The 27,479-nt window shown below is 37.2% G+C and overlaps 1 protein-coding gene across 11 annotated transcripts in view; it reads right to left on the reverse strand.

The window, feature by feature from the left end:
• Positions 1-298: 298 nt before the first annotated feature.
• NPAS3 (neuronal PAS domain protein 3) overlaps positions 299-27,479 on the reverse strand; it is a 615,258-nt gene continuing 588,077 nt past the window's right edge. For all 11 annotated transcript variants that reach the window (XM_084521176.1, XM_084521173.1, XM_084521175.1 and 8 more), the window contains 4 exons: positions 25,747-25,853; positions 10,669-10,816; positions 7,366-7,481; positions 299-4,581 (listed from right to left, as the gene is read on the reverse strand). In XM_084521176.1, coding sequence (XP_084377302.1) covers positions 3,272-4,581; positions 7,366-7,481; positions 10,669-10,816; positions 25,747-25,853 — 1,681 coding nt within the window. In that variant the 3' untranslated portion in view covers positions 299-3,271. The remainder of the gene's footprint in view (positions 4,582-7,365; positions 7,482-10,668; positions 10,817-25,746; positions 25,854-27,479) is intronic.

Here is a 27,479-nt window from a genome sequence, read left to right on the forward strand (position 1 = left end):
TTAGCTTTGATAATGTGCATAAAAATGCTCAATATGAAAATGAGTTGGGGTAGCTGAGAATTTAGGATGGTGGCAAGTTTGTTGTAGTATTTGGATTAGCATTCTTAGCCTACATCTTGACAGCTTCTTTTCTTCATTTTGCAAAAGTTAATAAAATCTAGCTGTATCCTGTTTGATTTTTATTTTTTTTTCTTTTATAAATTTTATTTAAACAAAACAATTAAAAAGTACCTGCTCAAACAAATACTACCAGCATTCATTAGTCAGGATGGTTATATGTGAAAGAAATGATGCCAGATAGTAACAAATCCAAGAGAAGTTTATTATGAAAATGGCACCTGCGGGATGAAAAAAAATTAAGTTACATAAAGACAACCATGTATGACATGTATGAGAATCTACAAAAGTATAAAAAGAACCCTGTTGTAAATGAAGTATGTACATTTCTGATTTGCAGCATTATCAATGATCAATGAAAAAAATGTTTCAAATAAGCCAGGCACTCGAGAAGTTAGATTCGGTTAGCTTAACACAAAATAAATGTACCATAGCTGTCACTTTTTAACATTTTAATTTTTTTTTTTTTATATTGTAGAGTTGGTAACACTGCTAAGATTTATACGAACAGAATCCCTTTCCCCATTATTCAGCTACTTGGCACCAGTCTCCTCATAAAAGATTTCATATATTTGTACAAGAAATAGTTAAAAACACAGACACAGTCTTCACAGGTAATGAAGTTTTTTTTTCATTTTGTAATTTTAAACACTATGGATTTAGACAGCAGCTGTGATTATCTGTTAGTTTAAATCACCAGAAATCATTTTGACACAACACAGAAACATTTATAAAAAAAAAACAAAACAAAACAAAACAACAACAGCTGTCTAGCTGTTCTTTGTAGCTGATAGGTGCACTCCTTTGATTGTTCAATAGCTAGAGTAGAGCTTCCAAAATTAAACTTTGAATTTCCCAATCAACTTTCTCACCTCTTTTAGTCCTATAAATCCTTCGAATGTAACCTTTAAAATCTCATTAATTAAATTTGTGGCATCCAATTCCCTTTTGCTATTATTCCACTGGCTTGGATCTACTTCTCAAATTCAAAGCTACTGGAGGAATTGACTCAACACAGTGAGTGATCAAAAATTCAAAGGACAGCTGAGTTAATATATTAGCATTGCACACATAAGCAAATATATATGACAATTCTAAGCTCAGTTTCCTTTTTAAATGACATTGGTTGACCTTTGAAAGCATTTCCTATCTCACTGGTGATTGCTCTGTGTATTGCTCCCTCAGCCTACCTGGGAGAAAACCAAAGAAATGCACCCTCTGCTTATGGTTAGAGCACAAGGGACTCTGGGAATGTTAACAACTGAGGCTATATGGCATCAATTTGTTTAATATATCTGAGCATTACTCCGTAGTGCATTGTGTGGTACACTGGAAGAGTAAGTCACACCCAGAATTCCTCTGTGGGAAAAAATGGCTCCATTAACCTTGAGCTAGTTAAGAGTCTTTTATCTCTGAGAGGTGAAGAAGAGAGAGAGAGGAAGAGAAAGAGACGGGAAGTGTGGACAGGGAGAGAGAAGAGGGGAGAGAGAGATTGGAGAATACACAACAGCAAAGCAACAGCAGAAATTAAAAGGTATACAGACAGTGGAAGCAGCATAAGGTGACATTACAGAGGAAGGCCACCACACAAAAACCACTAACCCCCAAGAATCACTGGTTCACTAGGACTGCAGGAATGGGACTTTACCACTCCGGACTAGAGATAAAGCACAGAGAAGACAAAGGACAAAACAACTACATTAGCTTAGTATATACTGCATATAGTAACACACATTGAAACTGCAATGGGACTGACAGCCAAGGACACTTACACATTGTACACATTACAGTTCTCACATCTGTTATTAGATGCCTTAACAAACAGCTGCCAAAGATGGAGTGGAAGAAGAATTTATATTTGACAGTCATTTGGAGTGTTTGACACTACACTGTGATTTCTGGCAACAAAGACAAAATAGGAGATTTCTTTTCTTTTACTTAATGTGCAGTTTTCAGTTGTAGTTATCTATTTCAAGCTTATTAACCCATTCTTTAGTTTTAAAACATATTGGTTTCAACACTAGAAATAAGGAAAAAACAACAAAAAATACCCAAATCAAAGAACAAAAAGAAATTTACAACCTTCCCTCTATAATATTAAATGAAAAACAAAACAAAACATGTTAAATAGTTCTTCATTTTTTTTTTAATCCGAAGTGTTATTTGACGTTGCAAAATTAGCCTCAGTTACACTGAGAAAAAAAAATAAAGCAAAACAATATGCACCTAAGAAACTGCTCCTTGCGTCAATTAAATTGAGTTTTTTGTTTTTAAGCACTTTTTGAAAAAGGCTTCCTGACCCATTTAAATTTGATATGAGGCTATGCTTGTTAGTTTGGAGGTAAAAAATTTTAAGTCCTGCAGCAAATGTTAATGAGGGCTTTTGTCTTAACTAACCAAGGAGACTGCAGCACCCGACTATAGACCAGTACGGAACACATTCTTTTCAAAAAACCCAGCCCACAAGCTGCATATTGTATGAAGACATTACAGATTAATAAATGATAGCACCATGGTTTTAGAAATTAAGTTAAAGTTTCAGTAATTAACATTTAGTCCAACTTTTCAACATTCTAGTCACAGGCCAGAAATTAACTTTTTAAGAACCCAAATTATTTTATGTGCAAGTAAGAAAATCTTAACCATAAAAAGAGAATTAAACTCTGCATAAAATTCTAAAATACTATCCCCTATTTTAAAGGAATTAGGAACAAAAACCCCTTTTCATTTGACTTAGTCAAACAGGGCACATTGTTTATGCTTGTCTCTTTTAATCTTGATCATATCAAGATCATTTTGAAGTAAAACCAATGGTTGTCACTTTAAAATCTCTTTACCACAACACTGAGTATTCTATGGCAGAGGCATACACATATTAAAGGCATCTTAATAAAGATGCAAAGGAAAAAACACACATCTTAGAAGAAGACAAAATGGCAGGCAACTGGTACTTTGACTCTCTGAAGGCAAAAATAAAAAAATATCTTTACATTAAAGAATAAGTCAAGTTAAAGAGAAAGGGAATGAAATGCGGACCATCATATTGAGAGAATAAGCTGACCTGCTCAAATTCAAAGTGCTAGAATTAAAGGTCTAAATTAAAACACAGTCTATGCCTCAGAGTATAACACTGAACACAGTATGTGGTCATATTTCAATCCTCTTTCCGTTCCAGAGTCTGTGTAGTATGAATGCCATTGCTGTACACAGGAAATGGAAGAGTGGAAAAAAGTCCTTCGGCAGTCGTGAACACATTCCCTGCAGGCATTTGGGTCAGACTGGCCCCGCTCACAGCACTTCCAAACGGTCCCGACATATTGAGTCGGTGAACGTGGTGGTAGAGCATTTCCATCGGTGTTTTAGGATCCAGCCCAAAGCTGGGGCTGTTAACATCAACAAAGTTAACAGCATGGGTGTTGGGAAGGAGGTTGCCCTGCATGGCTAAAGTAACTTCAGCTGGAGCATACCGGATAGTGCCAGTGGTGTAGACCCTCTGAGCAGCAGTGCCGGTCGCGGCAAGGGTTCCTGTTACCCTGTGAACCAAAGGAAGCACCACATTGCCTGCTTGTAACCTCTGAAGGGCTTCCAGATCCCCAGTGTACAACAAAGAGTTGGAAGTTGTGGGACCTCCTGGATGTTTGTCCCGTGGAGATGCTGAAAGCGGGGGTGACAAAGGGTCAGAGGACACAGGAGCCAAGGCTGAGTTGGATGAGGTGCTGAACTGAGTTTTACGGCTGGCAGTATTTTCAGTCCCTGGTGGGGTGAGAACAGAGTCTGGAATGGAGACATGTAAACTACTGCTGGCTTGAGGGGAAGGGAAGTGCTCAGAGCTGGGGGGCTTGGTCATACTGTAGGGTGATTCATTCCTTGAGATTTCCCTGTTGGGTGGGTAATTCCAAATACTGCTATCATTATCAAAATTGATAGGTTCTGAGATTTCTGTTTTAATTTTGAGCACTGAGGCACTGTTTGGCGACGAGAGCAGCTGGGGCTGGTCCACCAAAGCTGAGTCAAGTCCATTTGGGCTTGAGGTGCTTGACAGCCTTCTCCGGGTCATGCTGCCTCCCTTTTGCTTTTTTCTCCTCTTCTTCCTTTTTTGATGTTTGCTGGAAGACTGGGCATTTACTTCCCCTGCACTGTCTGAGTCCTTGGCACTGTCCGAAGTCAGTGATTCACAGTTCTGCAACCGCAGGTCTGACTCACTCTCAACATAACGCTCCACCTTGATCTGCATAGAGCCAAGAGTGCCAAAACTGTCCTCAGGGGCCTTTTGATTCTCAAAGTCAGAGTTTTCAAAGCTGTCATCACTGTCCCTGCTGTCCTGGTTGCTGGAGCTGTTCCCATCATCGTTGCAGTTCATTTCATTATCCGACTGATTTCCTGACTTTTTCCTGTCGGATTCAGGGTCTTCACTGTTTTCTGACTGGTTTCCTTTCTCATCTGACTTTGAGTTCTCATTGTCCTCTGAAGCAAAAGGAAAGTGAAACAAACCGTTAGCAACAAGAACGTAATATTACAGCACAAGTCCAGGTTTCGACCTACCAATGAGATCTGATTGCTGTAAACGTTTCTGCAACAGGTGTTCTCTTCTGTAGATCCACATTTGCGTACTACATTGTGTTGGGAGAGTTTTGATCACCAGGAATCTCTCTGACTCAGGACCGTCAAACACGCTAAAAGCTGATGCTACATGGCCTGAAATTTCTTTGAATATGATCTCAGGCACCTTGACAGAGGGAGCTTTTCCATCTGCTGTCTCAGCAGGAACTATTTTGACCACTGTGAGCACAACAGCCCTGGAGCTGCCTCATCCAAAGAGGAGTCAGTGAACAATCCCATTATGACCATTATGCTCTGATGATTGTTCTTTCACTTCTGTGTTCTCCTAAAGTGGGAAGGCAACAAGATGTAGCACTATTAACTAATGAGGATTCTTAGTCCTCTCATCTCATTTTCCTTCACCTTTGCCACTTCTGAAGCGGCAGAGTGTCTCTGACTTCAGTGGAATTACTGCCGATCTCCTCCAGTGTGAGAGGAGAAGCAGGTCATATATGCCTAAATCTTAATGAATAAACCAGTTAAAACAATTTTGTTACGTTGCTAGACTGTCTTTTCATTTTCCCTTGAAGGGCAAGAAAAAAAAAAAAAAAAGAAAAAAGATTCAGGCACTGAATTAAGTTTTTGATTGATCCAAATCATCTAAGGGCCATTGAAAACTGCCCAGCTACAGCACTGAGAAACTGTCACTCTTCTTGCCTGAATTCTTTTAGTTGTTTTAGATTTCTACCTAATTCAAATACAGATGAGATAAACACTCTAGTCCACTGGACTCAGACAGCCAAAGCAGCTCTGAGAAAGAATACTCTCCATTATCATACTGTGTTTGAAAGGGTCATGAAAGGCTTCAGGAGACCCTGTCTTTTACAGAACAGCCAGAAATCTTTTGTTGGGAAATAAAAGATTTTTTTTTTCACTCATCAGGGCCAAGTACTACCCTTTTCAGTATACTTGTTTTAGGAGGAGAAGGGAAGGGCCAGTTTTCCTTTAAAGATTGGTTACCCCTTGGAACCACGTCAATACAAAACAGTTTGCCAGAAATGGTGGAGCAGGTAGGCTTGACAGGGAAGCTGCCTGAGGATTCAGAGCAATGGATTTTACATTTATTTCATTTAAGTTACTTAAAGAGACTTTTGCTTGAGTCCTTAGCAACAGAAAGACCTAAGACCTTTCATATTGAAAAACAAAACACACAGAAGCAAATTAACAGCCACAAAACCCTAAATTGGAGCCAGCTTTTTGTTCTATTTAGGGCCGAGTTTCTCTTACAATTTCTATTTATTTATTTATTGTTTTTTGGAATATACTGATTTTTAAAACTACGGTTTCTGATTGGTTAAGTGTGGGCTTAGGGTGAATTAGTCTAAAACTGCAAACAATTTGCCTGGGATTTTATCAGAGCTTGATCTGAACTTGGTTGCATCCAAGACGCTGCTCTGATTTCAGGTCCCTTGCTATTTCTGTTTATTTTTTGTTTTTATTTTTTTGTAAGGAGAAACCCTCTGCTCCTGCTGCCTACCAAACTTCCAGACATCTTCTGAGCTGTATACCTTTGAAGCTGTGCACCTTTGAAGAATGCTCTCTTGTACTGTCAGCCTTAGGAGTCATGACTGTATGTGCACTTCTCACCTGGAGAAACTTACAGTGCACATGGGAAATGCAAACTTGTAACCATATCTGCGTTATGTGGCTATGTAGGAACAAGGCAGTATAAAGAAGCACTCAGAATGGGTGAAGAGATTCTCAGTTGTGGTAGGTGTCAAGCCTGTATAGGTGCCTAAGGTTGACTTAAACCATCAAACCAAGCTGTCAAAGGAGAACAAATAAATGCAAAAGATGAAAAGGGGACAGCCATATCATATAATGTAACACTATGATGCATTCCTCTTGCTTTTGCTTGATTTATGTCAATGCAATCCATTTTCTCCAATATTTTTTGAGTGTTATCATAGACATGAGAGATGAATCAGATACATAACGCATGCTATGTCAAAGTGAAGAAACATCCTCAGTTCTTGGGCCACAGGCAACCATACTCTTTAAAAACCAGCTTTAAAAGCCAGTTTGTGCCTAGGTAATCATTTTTAAAACTAATGGAGAATGTGTGAACCATCTGTGCACTGGACCACCTGTATGACTAATTTATACATTGAGCCTGACAATTACATTTAGCTTTTAAAAAACAGCTGAAGTCCCACACTTAAAGAGCTCAGAAACAAGTACTTGAACCCATACCTTCTAATAAAATCTAATTCTTTTAACCCAAGAAAACCCACAGATTTTGCAATCTTCACTGCCCCCTAGTGAGGCTAATAAAAAAAAAAAAAAGCATTTATACAGCAAAAAGTGTCATAAAGACTGACAGTAGAGATTTATATTCAGAAAGTATGACTACTTTTGAAAGATAAGAACTTGAATTATATTCAACTGTTACAATTCTGGGCCCTTGCATAAGGCACAACACCTGTTCAAGAAGCTTAGCTGGGGAACCAATTATTTAGTTCAGTGCAATGTAAGCAAGAATGTATCCACTGTACGAATAGAAAAACTGCAGAAATGGAGATACTGTGGAAATGCTGAAGCTATTAAAAGATTATATACTTTTGAGAAGTATAAGCAATTGTAAAGGCAACCATGTGGCATTCTTGATACGGATCTTTTGTGGGTGTAAAGATGCACCATGTGTGTTACCTGAGTTGTCCTTTGAGTCCGATTCAGAGTCAGAGGTCTCTGAGGATTCTGAGGTTTTCTCTGGCAGATGAGGAAGTTGTGCAATATCCATAGGAGTGTCCTTGTATTCTGGGTTACTGAAGAAGAGACAGCAAATATATACAAGTTGAATGATTTGCAGTTTCATGTTTTTATCCTCTTGTCATATCAAAGTTCAGGAACAAAGAACATAAATAGGAAGAATAGCAGAGCAAGCAAACAAACAAACCAACAAAAAACAAACAAAAAACACCACACACACTTTTGTTTCCTCAGAGCTTTACAGCAATGATTTTATGATGGTTTATTTTAATAGTCTTGTCAAATATTTATATTGACCAGGTTTAAAAACTGTTTCATTCTAGTGAAGTTTTAGAGCTAACAAAGATTTCTTACTCAAAAAGGACTGTGGTGGTTTTACCATGCTGGGCAGCTAAACACCACAGTGGGACACCATGGCTTGTGTGATATCTAGTAGAACTACACTCTGTCATCATCCAAGAAGAGAATATCTCGATTTCAATCCCATTACTGTGCCTGGAAGGACAGGGAGTGTGTTTTAACTTTTTCAATCTGTTTCTCTTCCACCACCAATGCCTATTAGAGTTATCTCTGTAACAATGTTCTTTATCAACCTTGCCAGAGCCCTTTCAATACCTGTTTTTCTAAATGTCCTGTCTCCCAACAGTTTAATCAAACAGACCATACATAAAGTTAGTAAGAAAGTGATCAGTTAGAGCTAAAGGAAATGACTACTGCTCTGAAGAGTTTGGCCAAGAAATAAGTAAAAATGATATATATTTTTAAAACACTGCACACACGCATCCACATCACCAACAAACCAAAAGCAACCACTCTGACTGTATGACAGATGCACATGTGCATGTTAAGATGCATATGTTAGGGATAAAGAACTGTCAACACACCCATTATAATCATATCTTCATCTGCTCATGTGGTGCTCACCTGTGACTTGTTAGCAATGAACATGACTGCAATGTAAAAAAGCTACATTACCAGACAAACTGAAAAAAATCCTAAGCTTTTTCTTGGTTTTCACATTCTAAAATGTTCCTTTCACAAACCAGTGCAAAGATAGGGGAACACAGACAGCTATACATAAGTGGCATAGGAATGTTGAAAATAAACAAAGTCTTTAACCATTTTTGAATAGGTGAGCATTTCTAAGCAGCTCAAATTCCAGCCCTGTGATAGAGCAGAAAATCTGCAGTCCTGTGTAGAACAATGTGAGGCAGCACTAGCGGTGACTGACACACTATCACAATGACATTGTGCCCATATTCAGCCTATTACAGTGTACTGTGAAAATTCAGAGTTCACACAGTTCACATTGAAATGCCATTCTTACGATTACCATCTTTATGGTTTTGTCCTGACAAAGTGACTTTATTCTGTTGCATCCCAGGGCAGTCCCCAAATTTGCCCCCTCCAAGCAAAAGATGTTTGAGGGCTTTCACACTGTGAATAACAAGTTGCTAGAACAAGAACAGCATTAATCCTCCTTGTCACTATAATTAGTCTATCCTTTTACAGACAGCTGAATCATACTTTCTAATGCATGGAAATGTATACAGACCAGTACTCCTGCTAAGAGTAGACCTAATTATGCCTTGATCTGTCATTAAAATATGGTTTGGACATTTGGATCTTTCATGGGTTCCAGGACTGGGAGAAATCTAAATTAAAAACACAAATTCACTGAAGACGTTAATCTTTCTCTAACAGGCCAGCAGAAAAATCAAGTTCTGGGAGCAGCCTTGAGTAAGACCACACTGCTTGTCTCTCTCTCTCTCTGTTAGATTTGCTCTGTTGGTAGAGAAAATAGATAAAATAATGTTTGTGGACTAGGCTCCCTCAGTGTCTGAAAAGCAGCAATGGGGACAGAGGCAACTGTTTATAATTTTTTATGGCCCACTTTTCCAGTTAGAAAATGAGCACATTTCTGGGCAGTTTGAAGCCCTGCTAGGACTGGGACACTGAAGCACTTCCAGTGTAGAGCTGGCAGGTTTAAGCTGAACTCTTGAAATGCTGCATTCAACCCCTCTTCTGTAGGCTAAGCTAATGCTTCACTCTGTTGAGTGTACACCTTGTTTTAAAGAAGAGGGAAGAAAAAAATAAGCAGGATAAGGATATATTTGGAAATGCCCAAGCTCAAACATAGCAGGACAGAACCATCCAAGCCCCAGTTTACATTCTATCACTGTGTAAGGCTTCCCACAGTATCCCTCAATGCTCTCCTGCAAAGGGTTGATTCCCCAAGAGGGGAATCAGAAGTATTTCAACATGCAAGTTTAGGCAGGCATGGTCTCTTCAGGGCTTGCTGGACTTGGCATAATAAGTCACAATCTAACCCCTAGACATCACTTTGAACTCTCATGGCATCAAAGGGAATGTAACAAACCATGACAAGCAACTTAAAAGGAGAACAGGCCAGAAAATGACAATTGCATTTCACGACAATCTCAAGGTTTCAAATTTTATTTGTTTGTTTGTTCTGCTCTGGAATGAAACAGAAAATCCCCCAATCTTATTGAACACTTTCACATAACAGAATGTGCTGAAAGGTATTTTCAGATGAGAAAGGTCAGGTTTATAATTCACTGTCTCACTGACTGTTGGTCTTTCCTTGAGCTCAGTAACCAGCCCTTTAAAAACACTTGTGCTTAGTAAAAAATAATTTCTCAAGGAAGAGTCTCTCATTATTTCCATTTTAAATAGTCTTAAGAGCTATTTTTGTTTGTGAATCCCAGTTTACTTTTTCAAGGTGAATGCCATTTGATGGTTACAGGAACAAATTATTTCAAGGCTTTTCTTCTAAGAAAATTCCTCTCTCTGGACTGAGAGGTGAACACCTGTCAGAGACAGGTTTTTGAAGGAAGTTTGCTTCTATGCATTTTCAATAACCAAATAAACCAGTGCCCAACACTTCATAACAGATTTTGTAACACAGACACTGCAAGTTGGCGTGAATCTTTTTTACATTTCAGCTGAGGTTGGGTAGCAAAAGGCATGCAATAAAATGAAAGAAGGTTTATTTGAAGACTAAAGCAGTGTAATAATTCAAAAATATTTCAGTGTACAGAGACATGACCAATATCTTAATGCATTCAACCAAATGGCATTCATTTTGAGGTGGACCATATGAAAAAGTTGTTCTCATTAACTCTCTCCAGCAGGCAATTGTTTTTTTCCCCAAAAGTCTCACCAGCATAGTCAAGCAACAGAGAGGGCAGTTCAAGTGAGAGAAAGGACTCAAAAACATACCTGAGAAGGTAGTTGACCCAGATGATATTCTTCTCACTTGCGTTCTTGGCATTAACAGCTATAGTTGCACTAGACTGTATCCAGATATAACCTCCATTCTTCTGCATCCAGCGGTAATACTTTGTTACACACTGACCCTTATTCAGCACTGAGGAAAAATACAAACAAAACAGAAACAAGATATATTGCATGTTAGAGCTGTAGTAAAATGATCTTCACTGTTCAACATGCCACATGTATGAGCAAAAGATGCTCAACTTCTTTTAGGTTTAATGCAGCATGCCAATGAGATGACACACAGGATCTGAAGCTCAGTATAACTTGTTGTATGTTTTACAAGCTTTTAAAGTATAATTTTAATCTGTTTTTGGAAACTCTAGTGGAAGAAGAAAAGTAAAAAGAACTACAAATCTCTTTGGTTCACAGAATACTTATTGCTGTGTGGACATTTTCAATGCACTCAATGTCAGATTGTAAAAAAGAAAAAGAAAAAAAGAGGCAAATTTATATGTGATTTATTCATAGCTCCTAGGTAGACCTCTTTGAGATTCTGGATATTTGAAAGGTTTGGGAAGATACTCTACCCCTGCTGCTTTGATCATTTCTCCTTATTGCAGGCTATATCAACTACTGAACTTATACATCTGTTTCTTTGATCTTCTCAAACAGAATTTACAGTTCTCAGATGAACCAAATCTCCACTGGTCAGTAGGGGGAAAGTCTTGGGAGAATTTACTTTCTACCGAAGCAAAGTAAATCCGCCAGCAGACTGAGAAAGAGGCCTAAGGGAGGCACAGAGTGACTCGGCTAGAGCCAAAGAGTGACAGCTCTCTCCAACGTTTGAAATATGCTAGGAAACAGAGAAACAAGTAAAAGCAGTCAGTAATGGGAAATGGTGTTATTATATGCTCACAGAAAGTAGGCTTAAAATACAGATGCTTAAAGTAAATCTTCAACCAAAATATTGCCATGTTGAAATGGGTTTGGTTTGTGTTTGATTCCTCGGTGTCAGGAAAAAGGGATGAAATACCAATCTTTCAGAGGAAGGATGCTGAATATTTTAAAGAAAATGTAAAAAAATCTAGGTACTATTGTTACTTACTCTCGTCTGCATTTCTCACTAATCCCATAAAGCTTTGTGCACTAGAGGGCAGTGTGCATTCATATACACCTTCTGCTTTTGTCATGTCCTTGTCTCCGTCTGCTAAAATGAAAAACCTCTAACTGCTGTAATAAATTTGGCTAAATTAGCTGCTAAATGGTTATCTCAAGTAATATGTATTTGCATTAATCATCTTGCTCTAAACCAGAACAAGCCAGAGTCCTAAAGATGTAGTAAATTCATATTGTCCATTTAATTACGGCTAATAAGTGCTTCATATACAATAGTTTCATGAAGTACATTTTTATTTTTTTATTTTTTTTTTAAGAGGGAAAAGAAAAAAGTCACTTTGGAAAAGAATAAGTATTTAAGGCAGTTAAAGTTCCTACCATAAATGTGACAAATGACACAGGAGCTTTCAAGTTAACCAAATGTCTATACCCCTAATTATACATACGAATGTAGCTATATCTAAATCCATGTACAACATGTATCTATGGAAAAAGATATTTATAAAGACAGTCCTAAAAAAACAGATTCTCTCCTACCTTGGAGGGCCCCCCTCAACTCTGATTTTTCAACTATTGAATAAAAAAGTGCCTGTTAAAAGTTCAGTGTAAGGTTCAGCTGCAATATGAACAAATGCTTGTGATCTGGGTCCTGTTGTTTTTCAGCAGCATCTAGTCAACTAGGTTTGATTCTAGCACAGAATTTGTGGAAACATCCACAAGTTTCCCTATATTTTTATTTTTGCATTCCAAGCTCCAAATGTTCTGCAATGATAATTCATTGGCTTCAAAACCTCATTATACAGCAGAATAAAGATAAAATATTAACAACTGATTACCCAGCATTTCTGTCAAACCAATGTTGCATCCCATTTAAGAAAACAATCTCACATAAATTAGTCCAACTTTATTAGTTATGAAGAATAAGGGACGAAACTGCTGTAGATTTTGATTATGGTAGACTTTTCCATTTCAGTAAAATAGAACATTCAAAATGCTCTTGTTTACAGCTGACAGTAATATTGATATGCCTGGAAGTCTGGAGTGATATTGTCTCTTCTCTTGAAAGCTGTACACCTATGGTTGCAGGCAGAAACTAGTAAATTCTATCTGCACCTGTGTCTATTAATTATACTGTCCTGTTCTTTATAACATTTTTTATCTGAGGAGTTTACCATGCTGTACCAATAGTAAAAGATGAATCCTTGCAACTGCCCACATGCACATTTGAAAGTCAAAGTGAGCCACTAGCCAGTGACTGAAGAGGACACTGCAGTTCTGCACAGTGGTAACTACGGGCACCCAGATCCTCCAGACCTTTCAAGTCCATTTCATCCTAGACAAGTCATTGCCTCCTCCAGTGCCATTTATATCGGTTGTAGCACTACTGGAAAAGTCTGTGTCATGAGCTGCACTGACTGCTCATTTCAGAACTATGGAAAAAGGCAAAATTAATACCCTGCAAGTTATTTCTGAAGGAAAAGGTGCTTGCTTTTTCAAGAAAAAGAATTCAATGCATCTGAGGTGCATGTGAACTATCTACAGCCACAGTTCAGGCTCCCAAGTAGCTGTGCATCCAAAGAACATTTGAAATACTGTCTTGAAAATAAACTTTACATGAAGTTCATCTACCTGCAAATTCCCACCCTCTATTTGGCCAGCTCAGATATATTACCACATATACAGAATATTCCTCCCTGCAACTGTCTAAAGCACGTTTCATATGAGAGATTTGTGGACCAAGCTCTGAAGGAAGTCCCATGATTCAATATAAAAATTCTCTCTGTAAAGAGATTCTCTGGCAGACCAGCTGTGCTGTGCTGCTAAATCTGGTTCTTATCTCCTCTGAGAGTGCACTAGACAGCCCCCAACCCAGGTCTGAAAGATCATTCTATAGCTTGGTAAGAAATTTCTCAATGTGCTGAAACAGAAAAAATGAAAACAATTGAAATGCTTTCTAATTTATAGTATTTTTAACTGTTGACACTGCCAAGAAGCAACTTAGGAATTAAATGAGAACTTTGAGAAAACAGGAAGAGAAATCTGTCTGCTTTACTAATAGCCTATTGTTACTGAGGAAATTCGGTTTCATTTTGAGGATCTTCAGCTTGCGGGTACGGGGAGTCCATTAATAAAAGTTACTGGTTTTGAGAATAAATGAAAGTACAGAATTAGTCCAACCTAAGCTGTGCTTGTGAAGTTATTTTTTGTTACTAGCAATGGATTGCACATTTCAGTTTAGCATAAGCTTATGAAAAAGTAATGTCATTTGGACCACATCCTGAACTTAATCAGACTGTATTTAAGGCAATTCCCTTGCTGAGTTCAGGCCTATACTTTTGTACACTGAGAAATGCATAGAGTTTTAAGCTTTTATTTGCTAGTGTGAAAGTATACATGGAGTACCCAGTCTGGCATACAGGGCAATATTGGGAAAGTGAGAGTTGGGACCACATCAGCAGGATGGCAAAGATAACTGAAGTGAGATGTGATTGTGCAGGATTGGGTGTGTCAGTCTATTTGTAAGAATAGTGGGGAAGGTGACTTCTCTTACAGACTCGGTTTCTTCTGCCAACAAATGCATGTCTCCAAAATGTAAATGGGAGTTAAATGTTTATAGGAAAAAGGAGAAAAAAAAACGATCTTGTTACTAAGCCAAATTGTGTGGAAATACAGAGAAATCTTTAAAAAAACCTGGCTTTTCAGCTGAATACATGTCAGAAGCAAACTTTACAATGAGTATAACTGTGAACAAGAGAATGAAACAAATCCTACACAGGAGGAATGAGATGACATATATAATTATATATTCATGTATACATATCTTTATAAACCCTTTAGTTAAAGGTAATTACCGAAGGTTAATGTTTTACAACTAGTTACCTTTACATCAGCTGCACATAGATATTCCCTGAAATGGTGGGTGCTAAACTTGAATAAAATTTGCTGAAACACTACCTATTTACTTAGTTTGAATTCAGCAGTTAACATGCAAGAAATGCACAGTATGTCATGCTAAGAACTAAAAAAAAAATCTCACTTCTTTGTCAAAGTATGAATATATTGCTATGTACACAGTTCCCAACAGAGGGATTTCAGTTTTCCTTGGTAGCTTTGCGCACAGCAATATTCTTGTAGTAGTGGAGTGAAGGAGGGGGGAGAAGAAGAAACAGTCAGTGTTCTTTGCAGGAACCTATTTCTGTTAGAAAATCAAAATAAATCAGTACAAGTTTGTCTTCAGAAATATGGTTACAAAAAGAAAAAGAGCATGGTTTCTTCCTGTAAGGCTGTTCTGAGAAATCAAAGCCAAAGCTTCTAAATAGTGAGTTGTGTTTCAGAAGAAGGAAGTAGCTTAATTCAGTTTGAAGAGGAGATGAAGAAACTGTATATCAAAAGCAGTCTTTTAGCAAAGTCTCTTACAAAAGGACATTTTACTCATGTGCATATGCATTTAAAAGCTACACTATATTGCGTATTCAGGTAAGTATTGAGTAAATAGGAAATGATGAGATCATCTTACATATTCACACAGCTTCACAAAGAGGTTCTTTATAATTGGTGAAAATATTGAGGTTACATCTGCTGTGCTATTCAGCCTTCTCCTTGAAATACCTTTATCAATGACTGTATGGTATTGATACTGAATTCCCCTTGTAATAAACTTATAAGAATGTTTTTAATTTACTGCAAGAGGATGAAAATGCCATACTTAATACCACGGTTGGATACTTAGCTGCAGCCACAAGTACTCCTTCTACATTCACAAAACTGGCAGATGAAACATGAAAAGGAATACTGACTCTTTAATCTCCACTTCTCCACCTAAGGCCCAAGGCAAGCTGACAGGGTAACTTCGTTCTGGAAACAGAAGGTTTTTTTTTTATATTATTATTATTTTTTAAATTCTGGATTACTTTTTCTTCTGCTTTTGAAAACTGTGGGCTATAGGGGAATGAACCTGGCATAGACTTAAAACAAGAACAAGTTTCTTTATCTGAAAAGTTACAGTCCTTGATGCTTACAGGAAGGTCATTTTCAAAACCCACAGGAAAAAGAGCATCACAGCCAGAAAGAGTGCATTAAGTGCCTTATTTGCTTGTAACAGAGACAGTTTTTCATTTATAACAGCTCCAAGGATCAAGTGAGTCTTTGATGTTGTAAGGACTTTTCTATAGATTTTGCAATTAGTGAGATGTTTTAAATAGTAGGCATCCACAGACTGGATTTTAGCAATGAAAAAAAAAAAAGTACTGAAGAATATTTGGCAATGCTAAATGATGTTTGTTACTTAAACAGCATTATGAGATAGATGACAGAGGACCTGTAGACATACTGTGAGCAAATATGTCACCTGTACAATTCAACACTTTGATTTAGTACCTGCTATTCTCATGGGGTAAAGAAGAAGGGATGTAGGCAAGGGCTGTGTGCAAACGTGCTTTCTCAACACCAAGTCAAAAGTGGGGCCAAGCAGATTGCTTGGAGAATACCACCACAATAAGTCTCCATGGGTCATGTTGCTCTACCTGCCATCACTGCAGACAATTGCTTACCAGCTCTGGGTGACTTCAAGTCTCTCAACACAGTTCTCTTAAGAAAAAATAAAATATGGTAACTGTTTAGAAAAATGTCGGTTCTATGAGGCTTTAGAAAATATTTTACTTAAACTGTACAGCATGAAAAAGGCCTGAATGCCATACAAAGAACATCTTTTTTGTGTCTGAGTAGAATGAGGTGTATTCAGTGTACTGTGTCAGTAACATTGACCTGAGACCTTGGCTGCTCTCCTGCTATAGATATTAGACAGTAATAATTGCTGGACATAAATTCATCTTTTCCAAAGTTGATCAGGAAGTAGCAGTTCATAGTCATGAGAGAAAACTGTACGTCACTGGTACCCAAACTCCCACTTAAATTCTCTATTCACCTGGAATACTTATTTTAAGCATATACTTTTACTCTAAAAATGCTTTGTATAGCAACTGATTCATTGCTTACTTCTGCAGTATGGAATATTGTTAAATCTTCCAGCATGGAAATGTTACATACATAAATGCCTGACAAATCAGGCAAAAATAAGTATCAACAATCTTGCAGGGAAAAACTAAAAGCAAAACCAAACCACTACTCAAATCGTTAATCAGCCATTTAGAAAATCTGAATCTTTTTTTCCCATCCTCCTTTCATGATGGTTATTACATACCATTTACCCATGGTCCATCATTTAAAATTGCAGTTTTCTAATCGTGAAAATGCATGTTTAACAATAACTATTAACAAAAATATATAATGCCAGATTGGATGTTTATTTTAAAACATTATGTGTGTATTGATCAAACGTAATGACAGAATCATAATATCTAAGTCAGTGAACACTAGATGCACTCTTTTATAGAAGCTTACATCATGCATATCAGAAAATTCTTCTGTTGTTTAACAGATAGAAAGGATGTAAATAAGCAAATTAAGTTTATTTAATAATAAACTGGATTGAAAAAACAAACTCTAGATTTTTCTACCTAGGATTCTCTAGGTTTTCTTCTCTCTTTCTTAACTTTTCCTCTCCCTCATGATTTGTCTGTCTCCCCATGACTTTTAAAACTTCAATCCTGCCATAAAGTGATTTCCTTCTGCTAATATTGAAACGGTCCTTTAGAAACCCAAGCCCGCTTTGAACACCAACTTCAGACAGAACTTCCATTATCATTAATGAACTCTGTCTGTTCAAACTGGAGGGGAAAATGAAATCCCAGATCCAAATTTTGCCTTCAGCTACTAAAATGCAACATCAGAGGAGAAATTTGGCCCTGCTTGCTCAAGAAGCTTAAATCTGTCCTCCATCTCTCCACTAATATTAATGTCCGTCATATGAAAATCTATGTAAGATTAATGACTTTAGAACATAACCCTTTCCATACCAGATATATCAGTGTACTATACACAGCTACATCTTCTATGAATAGGAAAGGAAAAAGAAGTTTCACTGGGGCTGACCAAAATACAGAAGTAGATTGGCAACTATATTAATTTTCATTCTCAATTGCATAGATTAAAGATGGTCAGTTCCACATGAGATGATACTATCCCTTTAAACATGCTTTCATTTCTGTATTAGGAGTCCCTATTTGGATGCTTGTACTGAGTGAAATGAATATGGTTTTGTCAGACTAATCACTAGAGGAAAGGGATCCACAACACAATGTCATGGTTGCATGGCACAACTGAATGTTCAAATGTCCTTAAAACCACTACAGATGTTTATCATCATCTCACTATTACTGGCAGTGAACTACATAAGACGCATTTAAAGCATGTTGTCCCTTTTAAACCACTTCACTTCACTTGTAAAAAGAATAATAATAATTAAAAATCCCAACAAAATTTCCACCTTTCTTCACAAGCTTTAGTAGCCTTCATAGCTTAGTGCCAGTATCCTCCCACCCCCTCCCCAAAAATCCTTGTAAAATAAAAACAAAATAACTTTCAAGAAAGTAAGTGTCTTATGATCTCAGAACCAATACCTAACAGTCTGTGGAGGTTAGGTATGAAGGTTTCAGATGTTTGGAAGAGCATTCTCAAAAAGCCCTTTGGACCAAAGTACTAGACATCGTCCCATTTGCTCTGTAAGTTTTCAGAAATCAAAAAATAACATTGATCCACCACCAGCCACATCACTCATGGATATCAAAGCCACATGTGATTTAAACAGGTTCTTTTAAATGAGTGCTAATAAGACCTATTGGCACATTATCAAGTATTTGATATATGCTACACATTTTACTGATAGTATTTTCATATCCTTCTTGCTTTGAAAACTGTCTCCCTCAGAGACAACAGGTCAACTGCCCAGACCTTTGAAAAAGAAAAGAAAAGAAAAGAAAAGAAAAGAAAAGAAAAGAAAAGAAAAGAAAAGAAAAGAAAAGAAAAGAAAAGAAAAGAAAAGAAAAGAAAAGAAAAGAAAAGAAAAGAAAAGAAAAGAAAAGAAAAGAAAAGAAAAAAGAAAAGAAAAGAAAAGCACTAATGTATTTCTAAAATTCTAGAAAGATCTGTAACAGCCTCTTCATACCCTCATTGAATTTCATTTTAGGATGGAGTATTTCACAGCATAGGAACTACAAAAAAAATCCTTACATCATACCTGGATTTTCAATGGAGCAACACCCTGTTTCTAACTTACATAATAAAGAAATGTACACTTTTGGACTCAGTAATCTTGGAGTGAACCTCACCAGTGAAGGTAAAGGGTCTGTGATTCGAAGTACTTTTCCAGACTACCAAATGTTCTTTACCTGGCTTTCCCTTGAACCTTTCCTCTCTGTGAAAAAAACTCCTGAGTATGCTTTCATACACAGCACACTTTTCTCCCTTTGTTTTAGTGGCAAGTGACAAATGTGTGGAGGCCATTTTGTGTTATTTAGGCAGGCAGAGTATTTACACTGACTGATGCACAAGTGTACGAAGAAAAAGTGAGCTATTGACAGAGAGACGACAAACTGAAATGGGGACATACTAATCAGTACTGCATCAAAGAGTCAGGTTTAATTTGAAAATGAAATAGCACCAGGAATTAAGCAAAAGTGTTATCGATGCAAACTGTATCTGAGGTAAAATAACTGTATATTGCTAAGCTACAGAAAGCAAAATTCTTCAATTAAGAAATGGCAAGTTCAGCAGCCAATGGTTTAAATAGCTTAAAGGTTTAGCTTTATGGAGTTTTCCAGTTTGTTAACTATCTAAAAGATCTGATGCTTCTGATGAACTCTCTTATATATCCTTTACATACAGAAAACATTTACCCAACAGCACACAACTAGCATGTGAAAAGCTTAGCCAGAAGATACCATAACAATTAGAAATTTTTGTGGATTTAAGATAGCTGAATATTTATATGGATAATTATTTATATGGATAAACCCAATATTACAATAGAAATATTACTAAACAGTAATATATTAGTAATAATAGTAAAATCGTAATAGTAAAATTACCAAGCCTCCTCTAAAAACAGAAATTTAGGAAGTGGTATAAATTCTCATATTTTAAGCAGTGACCCAACTATGAAATAATAGTATCATATGGAGAAAAAAAGGGTGCAATTCATACATAATTGATTACTGCAGTGTGTTTTCCACCTTATTCTAAAGTAACTGACATTGGTCAGAGAGCAGAAAGTGAGCTAGACAAAGTAGCATCTCTCATAAACATTTGCAGGAGCAAATGCAACAGATGCAGGATTACAGAGCATGGCTAAAAGACATAAAACATACATCCTCTTGGCCTTGTGATTCCTTAAGACTGAAAAACAAACACTAGGCATGGGCTGAAACCAAATTCTATTTTCACCTTTTTCCTGGTATGAATCGAAACCCTGTTTTTTTTGCATGCTTCAGTTTCTTCCAGTTTTTTATTTCTTTTTCCCTTCTTCCCTCCTTATCACCACCATCTCTAGTCAAAAAGACATAAGGATGGCAGTCTCCAAAGTAGAAATCTTTGTTGGACATCATGATTTGGACAGAGAGGAATATTGTGCAGGTGGTCAGACCAACACTTTTGCAATACTTTGACAAAAAGATACACTAGACTGTCATCAGGATGCCAGGAGGGCTTGCTTTAAGAATTAGCTAAACACCAGACATTCTATCAACCTAATTTAGAATCAATCTTGCTTTTTAGTGATGATAATAAACTTGTACAAACATGAGATTCATTTGTATATTTTAGCATTTTATTTCAGTCCCAGAATGCAAAACCTGACATTGGAATCAGTTTGATTTTTTTGGTGATTGAAGATATTAAGCACTACAAGAGCATTGAAATTTCGATCTGATTAGGATAAAAATTCCTCAGGATCAAAACACTTCTTTTTTTTCCCCCTACAGTTTTACTAATTGTGTGCTACTTGACATTGCAGAGTTATTCCACAGCATGATAGCAAAATATGTGAAGTGTATTTTACTGTTAGAAATTATCAACTCATTCTATTTGTTTTTCATGTGTTTGAGGTTATTAAGAGAGTAAAAAATTATAACTGATGTGCATAAGTTAAAAGGGTTAGTTCAACTACAGCTGGTAGGCTAAAGCACTAAGCAATATTTTGTAAAGCAATAGGACTTTTCTCCTGAACATACATAAGGAAATAATGAATATATAACTGATTTAAAAGCAGACTGAGGGGGTAATACCCCTCAGAAAACAGGTGAGCCATGAAAAAGGCAAATGTGGAATAGTTTATTTTCAGAAAGACTGGATTATTCTAACCACTGGAAACCAGATAAAGTAGGTCAGAGGGAGTACTACCAAACATACTCATCAGAGACTTTTGCTTTGTGGGAAATGAACTGCCCTGGCTCACTGTTCCTAAGAAACTGAATATCTTATAGCTGTAAATCAAATCCTGGAGAAATAAGATATTTTCTATGCAATAGCTGAGGACAACACATATCTTTTTTGTCAGTGTCAGGTTTCTGAATTAAGACCTCAATTAGTATTTCAAAATGAAAAAGCAAATATTATATACTGATATATACATTTGACAGTTTTCTTACAAGCAACATATTCCTTTACAAATGGTGGCACATTTTCCTATATTTGTCCAAAAGTATATTCATGGCTGCTTTCAGAGGGCTTGACCTTTATACATCCTCACATCTTTCTTAATGACCTTCATTGAACTGCAAACGCAAGTACTTGATATTACCGTTCAGTGAAGATCATTAATTTTTTTCAATTAAATGGAAGACACATACTCCTACAGCATATGACAACCATTCACTCTTAGGAAGAAATGTTACACAGAGCTAGGGACTGTATCTGAGCCACAGTACAGCTAGACTTGCAATATTTGAGGGGTCAGATTCAAACACAACTTTTCACATCTCAGCCAGGTGCTGGGTGTCAGCTGAGCCATCAGCTGAGCCGCGATGCTGGACTGTGTACAGGCTGTTAGACTACAGCACATTTTAACTACAATCTCTGTGAAAGAGACTTGATTTATGACAAGTGATACCTGTCAGGATTCTACCAGCAATTTATACAACAAACACAGCAAAGATGAAGAAATGAGAAGTTTCTCTAATTTCTGAAACCATGAAGCATTATAAGATGGGAAACACATTAATAAGCTAGAATTGTAATACCAAGCAATTGGCTGGGGGATTTGTGAAAAAAGCATGATCACTGAAAGCTTGAATGAAGCAAGATAGAAACAATATCCTTCTTCTTTTTATTACTGTTTGAAAAAAGCTTATTCTTCAATAACTTGTGAGATCATCACTATGCATTACTGTTTTGGGATAGATGCACGCATATGTGGAGGTAGAGTAAAAATGCTATTTTATTAATCCACAAGGACATTAAGCTATAAGTAACATAAATCTCAAAGTAGAAAACTAGACCCCACTGAAACTATTTTTTGTTATTTACTTCACTGGGGTCAGGATTTTAGTCCATATACATTTGCTTTTTTTCAGGGCATAATCCCCATGTCTACTGAAAACAATGAAAGGTTTTACATTGACTGTGATAGACCTTTCATTAGGGCAGAGGTTCCCTTACAAAGGACTGTTGTCACTGCTATAGTCTTGCAGACCTTCTTCACCATTATACTTGTTATGGTCACATTCCTGAAACGGCTTTTGTCTTCTTTTATCTGAGATAGAGTTAACAAGGTCTGTTTTTCAAAGTTTCTAATGGGCTGCTATGATCTGAAGCCATCAACATCCCTCTTGATTTTTTCTGTGTGATTTTCTGTAACATTTTCTTCTTTGCTTGTTTTCCTCTTTGATGTCTTTGAATAACCTGGATGAGAAGGCAGGATGTACTGGTCTTACTTTTCCATTTTTTTTTTCTGATATGCTATCAATGAATAGGCAAGAGTAGCAATTTTATTTGTGCTTCTTTTTACCTTATATCTACCATTGCAATTTGGGATTCTTGTCTTAATCTTTAAAAATTATTTTATCTCCTTTATAAATCTATCAGGTTTTTATATACATTCTGTAGTAAAGGTTTTCTAACCTTTACTTTAGCTTCCAGATCTTGAAAACATTGCATACTATTACTTTTTATCCACTGTAATCTCAAGCAATTATACCCTATGTAGGACTGGCAAAACTCCTGCCTTGTCTATTTTGGGAAACAGCAGTTGTGCTGGGTCTTACGTTCTACAGCCAGCGTCTGCAAGTTCTTGAATTTTAGCTTTTTTATTTTTTATTTATTTATTTTTTTATTTTTTCCCACTGAAACAGGACAAGTTAATATGAAGTATTTGGGGGTTTTGTGATTTCTTTGCCTTGGTATTTCTACAAAGTTCTTTTCCAAATGCTAGAAGAATTGAGCATCTCCCTGAGCAAAGATATGAACCACTTCAGCCTTTGTAGGACTTATAATGGGCAAGTATACTCACCGAGCTATTCCCAAGCCTAGTTTAAACTTCAAGATCATTCATCCAGAGCATGTGTTTGAACAACATGAAAAGACAAATGCAAAGTCCTGTACCTGGGACAGACTGACTCTATGCAATGATACAGGTTGAGGACTGATTGGCTGGGTAACTGGCTAAGCTGGAAAGGACCTGGTGGTCCTACTGGACAGCAGGCTAAGCATGAATCATCAGTTTGCTCTATGGGCTGAACTAAAAAGAGGATAACCAGTAGACACAGAAAGTCATTATTTCCCTTCACTAAGAACTCTTTAGGTTGCATCTGTAAGAAAACACACAAATCTGGGCTCCCCAGAACAGGAAAGATAACTACAAACTTCAGTGAGCTCAGCAGAGGGCCATCAATATGGTCAGGGGTTGGAGCACTTGCCTTGTAGGGAGAGGCTGTGGGATCAGGCCTGTTTAACCTCAAGAAGAGGTGGTTTTGTGGGACTTAACAGCATACCTGTAAGGAGATACTGAGAAGATGCAGCCTTGAGTTGTGCAATCAAAACAGTGAAATTCTAACTGGACAGAAGAAAAAAAAAATCACTGTGATCATAATTAAGCCCTTAGAAAGATCCTTGAAGGTTTTCAAGACCATCAGTATGGAACTCTGCTGTGCTGAATGCTGATAATGGGAGGGATTCCCTCTGTTTATAAAGCTTGTAATACAGACAGCTAAAGCGGATGATATACAGTGAGAGCAGAAACTGCTACAGTGAGGTGAAGTGATCTTCTAGAAGCCACTCCTGTGTCTGGGGTCTCCAGAGTCCTAGTCCACTGCTTATACACTGGACCACACTGCACTCACACTGTCTGCATAGATCTCTGAGTTTTCTGAAGATGAATGTTTCATAAAGCATATTGTATTTCAGAGAGAAGTGGTCATTCAGAAGATTAAGGTCTTTTTCAAATGGGACGTTCATCTCTGCCAGGTGGTATGTTAAGTCTGAGTCATAAATATCTTTTATTTCCTTGGTCAGATAGTGCAGTGGAAATGCAACTTGTCATTTTTGACTTCCAGTTTCAAGAGCCCCCGGAAAGTTTCTGAATTTGCTCCTTCATTTTTAGCAACTGCCATATCCTTCAGGATATTAAAAGACCAAAATATAAGTTATGCAAAATTACATTTTGTTTATCATTTTGTATACTTGATTGTTCTGACCCTGTCCCCCCCAGAAGTGCATCTAACGTGACCTTATGTCAAGTGCACTTTACCTTCTAGAAACTTGAGGGACTATTTTAAAGCTTTAAAGAGCATGATAATGTTTGTGGCTGCCATATATTATCAGACAAGTGGTCTCTGCTGTCCTGCTTCCAGTAGAAGTTATCCTCCTATCTCCCCTTGCAGATCAAGGTACTTAGGGACTAAAGATTTATACTGCCTTCTATCATAGTTGTATTTTTGTCCAAGAACTAATTAAAGGTGGCTGGATTTTGGTTGCTAACCTTTTATTAGTAAATGCTAACAGGACACAGTGCTGGGATTCTCTAAATTCTATACATTGCCATTATAAAGATGTTTGGGGAGCACAGCTATTCAAATCTGGGACTCTGTAAGTCCCACTATCCAGTTCTATTCAAATCTGGGACTCTGTAAATCCCACTATCCAGTTGTGGATAGTTTTTTATGTTGAGAAAAACACACCAGTCAATCATAAATGCAGTCAGGCACTGAAACTTCCAAAGAATTATCTGGCTTCACTGCAGGCACAGATAAATTAGAGATTATGGGCCTAAGTCTCTTTTCGTACCAGGGTAAATCAGGAGCACCATCACTGAAGTCAACAGATCTCAACAAGAAAAGAATTAGGCCCTATGGCTTTTAATAAGAGGAATACAAAGAGTTTAATTACAAGGAATCACTCTGAACCTCCCTTCCCCCATACACAGATGTGCACACCCTTTCTTGTAAGGTTTGTTTCTTGTAACATTTTTGTACTTCTTTTATGCACATCCCAAACAGATACTACCAGTGTGCAAATCATAGGGGCTTAGATGCTACAGGCATGGGGGCCATTTAAATGTAAAGGCACTGGGTGGTTAAAACACTGGTGGAGCTGTAGCTCAGTTCTATACTGAACAACTTCTCAGTTCTATACTGAACAACTTGGTGATATCCCAAATATGCTGTGGTTTTTGACTTCCATGTTATGAATCAGAAATTAAAAACAATGAGAGGAGTTCATTTTCTGTGCTAGAGAGGGAGTATTTCACCTAAGCAATACTTCTTTGAGGGATTAAAATAATGCACAACACATGTAAATGAACAGCTGCTGGAAACCTGGAAACTCCAGTAATACAAATATAATTTTTTATTCCCATGTACATGAACAATGTTATATGTCTATAGAAAGATTTGAAAATAAGTGATATGGAAACTTATGTTTGAGCCACCCTCTATGAAACCCTGTGATTAAAAAAAAAAAAAAAAAAAAAAAAAAAGTAGCTGCAAGATGGAGACCCCCAGTCATGAAATATAAATAATAGCTGAGGAACAATCTGGTGTTGTACCAGATTATTTTGATAAAAATAGAAGTACTTACAGTCTAAGTGACTATGCCTGATGCCTTCCACATCTTCAGCATGAATGAAGTGATAGCATCTCTTTCCTACAATATCTACAGGGGTCAGATCCATGTAATCACTAATCCTAAAAAGGAAAAAATACAACCTATAATTCAAGAAGGAAAAGAATACAATAATTGTCAAGTGACTCAGAAAGTGAAATCTGCAAAACAGTTTTTCACCCCTATAGGAATTTTGTGAAGGCTCAACCATCAATTTGAATTCAATATCTGTACAAACAAGACACAGCCTTAAAACAAATAAAGAAAAGTTTTTAAAGAAACCTTGAAATCATGTAATCCATTAAATAAGTGGAAAGTTAAATTTTAGTGCATATTCTTCCCACAGCATAAAACCAAGACAATTCCATGAAATTGTAAAGCATTTGTAACAATCCCAAATCCTCATTAAAAGACCAGAACTATTCAAGGTTACATAATAAAGTAAAAACATGTTACATTTATACCAAATGATTAGAGACACATTTCATTTCAACAGATTGGTCTTCTATTGGGTATATGCATGAAAAAGCTCTTCAACCATTTCTTGGCACCAAGTCCAAACTGATATTTCAAGGGATATAATTTAAATGCTGAGACATACAGATGCCTCAGGGTGTTATCTTTTTTAGTCTAATTCATTTGGGAACTCAGCTTTCACTCTGGGCCCTTTCAACTGGGACTTTGTTGTTCATTGCACATAGAGACTTTAAAATCTATTCTGCAGAACTTTGTGTGTATGTGTGTGTGCCTCTGCCTGTGTACATGTGTGTATGTGCATGTAAACTTTTGTCATTTAGTGTCAAGATGTCAAAATCCTTAAATGCAGTATGGAAAATAAAACAATTGAAAAATACCTTGCTCACAACAGCATTTAAAAGTACGTCTGTTTTCTAGAAATGGAATGTTATTTTAGGTTTTAAAATATGCTGTAATGATTGGGGTTAAGCTCCCTTTGCAGTCATAAGACATAACAGCCATCCATTTAACAGAGTTGTAAGGAACTCCAAACATCTTGATGGAAGCAGGCAGCTGAAACAGCAGGAGTGTGATCCAGAGTGCAGGCCAGTGAGGAACTGGACCACATAGGTCTGAGAGGCTCCCAGCAGGCAGTGGTGGTGAGGGACTGACTAGCTAAACGGTCTCAGACAGAGAGAACACAAAGACAAGGAAGACTGAAGAAGGAGGAAGGAGGTATTAGATAGCACTACAGCAGCACTTGTCCAATTAAACTCCCCCCCAGAAACATCACCGATGGAGCAGGTGGACTCAGATATACTAGCAAGAATTGTCAAATCAAGTATGGTGCAAAACACAACAGCCTTGTCCCACTTTCATGACAGAGCATGCTAAAGGATGTGCACTTTTCATGCCTAGTAGTTCTAGCACTTAACCAGATGTGGGATATGCATCCAGGGACATCCATCTAATGTTTAGCACAAACCAGAGCTGAAATGCATCTCTTCTGCCTTCTTGGAGAGGACACTATTTACCAGACAGAGATGTCTGGAATGATGGTAGTAGGCCTCCTGCTAAGTTACTCCATTTTATTTGCATAGTGAATTAGGGGCTGGTCAACAAAAGACCTGGGATCTCTGACCAGTAATAAGAAACCTCACCAGAGGGAACAGAGCCTGAGAATTAAAGGTTACTGTCCCTGGGACTGTATATATATAAATATATATTTATACTAAACTAAGTGTGTAAACAGT

This window comes from Aythya ferina, assembly GCF_964211825.1.
Source record: "Aythya ferina genome assembly, chromosome: 5".
Lineage (NCBI taxonomy): Eukaryota > Metazoa > Chordata > Aves > Anseriformes > Anatidae > Aythya > Aythya ferina.